This window comes from Oreochromis niloticus, linkage group LG23 (assembly GCF_001858045.2).
Source record: "Oreochromis niloticus isolate F11D_XX linkage group LG23, O_niloticus_UMD_NMBU, whole genome shotgun sequence".
Lineage (NCBI taxonomy): Eukaryota > Metazoa > Chordata > Actinopteri > Cichliformes > Cichlidae > Oreochromis > Oreochromis niloticus.
In genome coordinates this window covers 26,044,282-26,051,129 of record NC_031986.2, presented here as the reverse complement: position 1 = coordinate 26,051,129, position 6,848 = coordinate 26,044,282, and the positions used below count along the sequence as shown (strand labels likewise).

The following is a 6,848-nucleotide window of genomic DNA, read 5'->3' as shown; positions in this document are numbered from 1 at the left end:
GGACAGAGATCTATGTAGTATGTAGTAAAGACATCAGGATCAGTTGTATCAACTGAAATCAACTGAAAGGCTTTTTTCCCCGAAATTATATTATTCAAATGAAGATTCTTTTAACATAAAATGATCAATTTTGTACATTTTATTGGATTTCATGTCATGAATGTATAAAAATAATACAATCTTTGAAGTCATGAAATTTTAAATTGTATTGTTCTTAAAATATTTCAAATTCTGAAAATTACAACTTATTTTTCATAAAATGAATTGATTTTGTAATAAACATATTGTTAAATTACACAGTTTAAACTTACAGTAATAGCTTTTCAGTGTTTTTACGTTGTCCGGTATCCGTTTTTCAAAATAAAACTGAATACATCTTTGACTATAAAATAAAAGACCTTGATGTAAATTTAAGTTTTTTTTGTTTTTAAAATCATATAGATAGCATTTATGTGCACATTTTTTGCTTTGGTACGTATACGGAAAACCTCAAAGCTACAGTTTTCCCTATATGTAGTTTTATTTTGAAAACACAGGCGGAAGTGAGTGAGCAGCTAACTCCATGCTAGTCCCAAACAGCTGATTAGCATTAAGGCTATGAGGCCAGCAGGGTCTCTGCCTGTCTGGTGTACGCAAACGTCAACATCAGAGCTGAAGTTAAACGATGCGATGAGATTAATGAATCTGGAAATAATCCCGTTTAAGGGCTGTGAGAGATACTAACCAGCGTGCTAACAACTAGTTAGCCCTGTTAGCTCCGCTCACAATAATAATAACAGCGGCTGTATTCCGGCACAGTCGCGTCGCTTTAAACGCCAAAAAACTTTAAAAATTAAACAATCCAAATGGAAACAAACCCGCCGAAAAGACGAGACAACAAGAAGTCTCTTCGGGTGAAGGTGATTAGCCTCGGAAACGCCGAGGTCGGAAAGGTATTAGACCCCCTGTTTATTTTAGCTCAAACCTAAAATAGAGTCTGGTTCATTTTACGTGAGCTTGTTATAAACCACCTGTACTGTACTGCTGTGCGTTTATGGCTTATAATATCACATTTGAAACAATTGTATAAAGGTCGTGAAAGATTTTTTATGTAGTCTTTCTTCTGTTTTGGATGTCAGTTTTATTGTTTTGCGCTCTGGTTTATTTTGTTCAATCTGTCGCCACACTCCGTTTAAAACCGATTTTATTTATATCTCACCACACGTTCTCACAGATTTCAGCACCCAGGGAGAATTATTTTCAATGTTGCTTGCATTAGCTATAATTCGGCGCAGATTTTAGTCATAAAAAGAATTTATTGTTTTATTACCTTTAATATTGGGAGCATCATGTAGCAGACGGCAACAACCAGCAGCACACACTTAAAAAACGTTTATTTTATTGTGCTGTATTATCAGCTTGATGTTTGATGTGTGAGCCGAATTAGGGTCTAGTTAGTTATAATTGATCAGGCGTTTAGTTTAACCCTGAGAAATCCTTGTTTTGAATTAATGTAAAATTTGACATGAATGTACTTTTAAAGGGCAGAAGGCTAAAAAAGTTCCTGTTATAAAGGCGTAACAGCTCATTTATGAAGCCAAATTTTCCAAAATAGCTCAGAATTGTAGATTGATTATTATTTGAAATACGTCTGCAAATGGGATTATCCAATTAAAACCTATCGAAACACAAATTATCTAAATAAAAACACTAAAAAATGAATAAATCTCAGTGTGATGGAGTGTCTGGTGTGAAAGGCAGTGGAGCTCATCTAAATTAAATACTGTTTTCTCTTCAGAGCTGCATCATCAAACGTTACTGCGAAAAGAGGTTTGTTCCAAAGTATCTGGCAACCATCGGCATCGACTATGGCGTCACCAAGTGAGTTCACAGACTGCTTCCTGTCATTGTGTGTGTAATGATGTGTCTTACTGAGCACTAACGTGTTTTATCTGCCAACAGAGTTCAGGTTCGAGACAGAGAAATCAAGGTGAACATCTTCGATATGGCCGGCCACCCGTTCTTCTATGAAGTGAGTCAAAACGAGTAATTTATGGTGTTCACATCAGAAGAAATGTATGAAACACATGCATGTTAGAGCGCCACCAAAGGTGCTGTGAAAGAGAAATAGGAGAGAATTCACAAATTTACAAGAAAAGAAAACTGGTAAATTCATAAGTAAAAATGTCTAGAAATTTTATGACAAAAATCCTGTTAGATAATTTTTTTTTTTTTTAAATGACCAATATACAATAAGAAGATTTCAAATTCTAACTTATTTTCTCTGAATTTCAATGGCTGTGATAGGCAGTTATGTACATCTCACCAATCTTTGAAGTCATGAAATTTTAAATTGTATTGTTCTTAAAACAAGATGTTTTCAAAGGCAAAAAATAAGCCTTCTTGTAATGTTTGCACCCACCCAGCAGGCAGCGCTCTGTGAACATGTGTTTCTTTTCTGTGGTGTCGACCAGGTGCGTAACGAGTTCTATAAAGACAGCCAGGGCGTGCTGCTCGTGTACGACGTCGGCCTGAGGGAGAGCTTCGACGCCCTCGACAGCTGGCTCGGCGAGATGAAACAAGAAATGGGCTCTCAGGCCAACATGGACAGCATCGTGTTCGTCGTCTGCGCCAACAAGGTCAGACCGAGTGCAGCTTAAAGAGAGAGGAGCTGAAGCAGCTTGATTCAGACAGAGGATGTACTAAGGAGCTGTATTAAGGCCCCGAATGAAATAAAGAAGCATTATTTTGAACTGTGACTCATGCTAAGCTGCTCCAGCACAGTCAGAGAACTAAAAAGTAGTTGTTTTGTAAAATGTATTGTTTAAAATGAGTGGGAAATCTTTCATTGAGGTTAATTAAACACACCTGCAGCTGGAGGTAAATGTCTGTGTGTTCATACAGGTGGACCTGACGAAGCGGCGGGTGGTGGATGAGGGCGAGGGGCGCCTGTGGGCGGAGTCCAGAGGCTTTCATTACTTTGAGACATCAGCACAGAGCGGCGAGGGCATCAACGAGATGTTTCAGGTATTCCTCGCACACATGCGCAGCTTCCTGTACATTTTTTTATGGAACGGGTCTCAGTGAGTGTCGTGTTCTCCACAGGCGTTCTTCTCCTCCATCACTGACATGTGCGAGAACGGCGGGAAGCGCCCGGTGTCGGAGGTCAGCGTCGGCTTCACCAAAGAGCAGGCCGACACCATCCGACGCATCCGCAACAGCAAAGACTCGTGGGATATGTTGGGAGTCAAACCCGGGGCCACGCGGTGAGTCGCCAGCATACATACCATCTTTTCAATAAAGGATTTTTTTTTTCCTACGGTGGTCTAATACAGTTTACTATGTTTTCATTTCTAGGGAGGAGGTGAACAAGGCGTACAGGAAGTTGGCTGTCCTGCTGCACCCAGACAAATGTGTTGCCCCCGGCAGTGAAGATGCATTCAAGGCGGTGGTGAATGCCCGCACCTCACTGCTAAAGAACATTAAATAACACACACACACACACACACACACACACACACACACAGAAACAACTGGACCTGCTGTCACTCAGGCACGAACTGATGACGAACTTCATTTATTTATTTATTTATTTCTGTATTTATTCAGCATATGTGTCATGTGTGCCATGTTGCTTGCCACAGTGCGGTATGCCAACATAAAACCAGTTTTAACTTGTATGACATTTTAAACACTACACTGGAGAGAGTATGGAAGACGATGAGTGCCACACAAATGAAGAAGATACAGAATGGAAAATAGGGAAACCTTATTCTGTCTTCATAACTCTGTGAAAAACATTTCAAAATTAAATGATTTCAAATTTTTACTTTTTACAGGTACTTATCCTGTGTGTGTCCACTTGAAGCTGTCAAAAACAAATTAAAGGCATAATCACTAAAACTGCATGCTGAATATTTAAAAAAAAGAACTTTAAATTTTAATGTAGCAAAAACCTGCCAAGTCCTCCTCATCAAAAACGAATCTGAAACCAAAATGGGTTGAACTTGTAGACACGGTGGAGTTAAACTACCAGCTTTGCTTTCTTTGTGACTAGAAATAAACCCATCAAAATGAACCAATCGGCTGTTGTTCTCTGTAATGATGTGGTTAGTTTAATGTACTTGTTTTGGACAAATCAGAATACTTTATTAATCCCTAAGGAAATTATGTGAAACTCCTTCAAATTAGTTATGTTCATGTCAGTGTCAATTAGGTCACTCACACATGCTACCCAATTTAAATTAATTTATTCCTTAAGTTGCTGCTTTGTTCCCTAAATTGTTTATATGGAGCTCCTCACATTTGTTCCCTGAAAAAAAAGCATATCTCTACTCTCACACTACTAATTTCCTCCATTAAAATCACTCACCCCAAGTAGCTAACTTGTTCCCTTAACTAGTTAATTTATCCCTTTTCCCGGTTGATTATTGGCCTAAAAGTTTAGTTTGTGCCCAAACTATTAATTTTAGTTTTTTGTACATTGTTCGTTTTATTGACTTTCTCCATGATTTCTATAATTTGTATATATTTGTTCCCTCTGAAAGCGTTCCCTGAAGTTACTGTGGAAAAAGTGAAAATGCTAATGCATGCCCTTATATCACTTTTTTCTCCAAACTGCCAACCTATTCTTTTAACTCATTGAATAGTTCCCTAGATGTATTTTTAAGTCTTGTTCCTTTAAAATCAATGGAATCACTTATGCATGTTTATATTTTCTTGGTTTGTTGCCTCAGTTCATTTATTTTTTTCCCTGAAACTGCCAAACTGTTTTCTTATACTGAATATTGGTTCCCTAATGTTATTTATTGTTACTTTTACTCTAAGTAAGCTATTACCTAAAAAATATATTTAAAAAAGGAAAAACTGATTTATTTCTTTGGCAGTTGATAGAAATTACACATTTTGTTAAGATTCTAAATTACTTAATTGGTTTTCTTATTAAATTATTTTCACTTTAAGAAAAATGAACAAAATATTTCTTGAAGAAAAACAAATTAAAAAAATTCAACATGGCCATCTCATCACCACATTTTAATGTGTGATTCGTCTTCCATGAGATGAGAGTCATAGTTGATGTTTACATGATGGTAGTGAACACGATTGGTTGTTCGAGCTAAAAGAGAGACTTGTGCCCGTTTACTGACTTTGTATCACACAAAATGTCCTGTTAAAGCTGAAAAGCGTTTCATATTGTAAAGAACTCATAGGCAGCATGAATATGTTATCATAGTTTTATATTTTTACGTATGCGTAACCACAGGAATTAACTTAAAAAAATCCAGAATGAGGTTCCACTTGTTGCTTTAATGTGATTTTTATTGTTATGCTTTAAAGTTCAAGTCAATTGATCTTGATTAAAAAATATTACAAAAGTGGCTTTTCATCAACATTTTACATCAGCCCTGTTAATACTCAACTATATTAATCTCTGTGGATGTGAGTATATTTAATATTTTCAGAATACTAAATTGTAAAGCAACTCTAATTCAGTTTGTAATGACGTATAAGTGAGAACATTGAAAACCAACCCAGTTAACTGAGAAAAGTAAAAAAAAGAGAGTAGTGAGAAAAGTTAATATTAAATTATATAAAAATATTACAAAATAAGACTATTTTCAAACAGAAAATCTCTAATGTTTTATGCATTTTATATAATGAAAATTTCTTAAAGGGATATCAAAGAAAAAAATATTGTAACGCATTAAAAATGCTCTTTAATTTAAAAAAAAGATAAATCCCCCAAATTGAAATCTGTTATGCAAACAAAGGATTTTGATGAAAAAAGTATAAAGTCAATTTAACTTACATTAGAAAAAATATATTAGTGCATAATATGAAAGTAAAGTATGAGGTTAAAAAATAAAAATCACACTAAACGTGAAAGTGGAAGAGGAGTTTAATGAGCGTTGGCCAATCAATCATTTTATTTCAACCAATTTTCTGTCTGTGTAGTTTATTATAATCACATGATTTATGTTACAAACAAACTGAGCTAACTCATAATGTGACTATGTGTTTGATGAATGTGTGATATGGCACAGTTTGAACTCTGTACCTCATGGCTCAAACATATTGACTTCCTGTTGCCTGATGTTTAATTTATACTTGTGCTCTGAATCTATGTAGAGCCTACGACATAGATTTAACACAGAAGTACAAATTTCCCCTTAGTTTGTGCAGTCATCAGTCACATGATGACGTGCGAATGCTGGAGTGAGTGTATGTTACAGTTACAGACTAATTGTTGTTCTGCTAGATTGTTTTTAAGTAATAAAAAGTCACAAAAATGAATTCTGATGTCAGCCTGTTCTGATTTTTATCTTGAGGTGTTTTACCTGCTGCCAGGTCCTGGATTTCCTTTGATATCTCAAGATTTTAGGATATCCTTGATGTATAATTTAAACCAGCGCTCCCCAACCCCCGGGCCTCGGACCGGTACCGGTCCGTGAGTCGTTTGGTACCGGGCCGCGAGAGTTGAGGCTCAGGTGTGAAATGTATGGTTTTCAGTGTTTTTATCAGTTTTCAGCGTTATTTTGTTATCGTTTTTATCGTTAACTCAGTTTTCCTGGGTCTTTTCACGTGTGTTATGAATAAATCTTCTTTTTTTCGGTACCGGTACTAGTTTTATTTTGTTGTATTCATCCGTGACACCTTAAAGGCCGGTCCGTGAAAATATTGTCAGGCATAAACCGGTCCGTGAGGCAAAAAAGGTTGGGGACCGCTGATTTAAACCATACCTCCAGTCATTCTGAAATATACCTTGAGTTTTTTATTTTTGTCATCTGTATTAGTTTATATTTATAAGTTACTATAATTTAGTATTTTATAATTAGTAATTGATAATAATAATGGAATGATTCAGAAAT

General features: G+C 36.0%; 1 protein-coding gene across 1 annotated transcript; it reads left to right on the top strand.

The window, feature by feature from the left end:
• The first annotated feature begins 532 nt into the window (after positions 1-532).
• Positions 533-6,273, top strand: dnajc27 (DnaJ (Hsp40) homolog, subfamily C, member 27). Its single transcript, XM_003457774.3, has 7 exons — positions 533-932; positions 1,778-1,860; positions 1,942-2,011; positions 2,454-2,618; positions 2,884-3,006; positions 3,085-3,245; positions 3,337-6,273. The coding sequence occupies exons 1-7, from the start codon at positions 846-848 to the stop codon at positions 3,467-3,469; spliced, it is 822 nt and encodes a 273-aa protein (XP_003457822.1). The 5' UTR covers positions 533-845; the 3' UTR covers positions 3,470-6,273.
• The last annotated feature ends 575 nt before the right edge of the window (positions 6,274-6,848 follow it).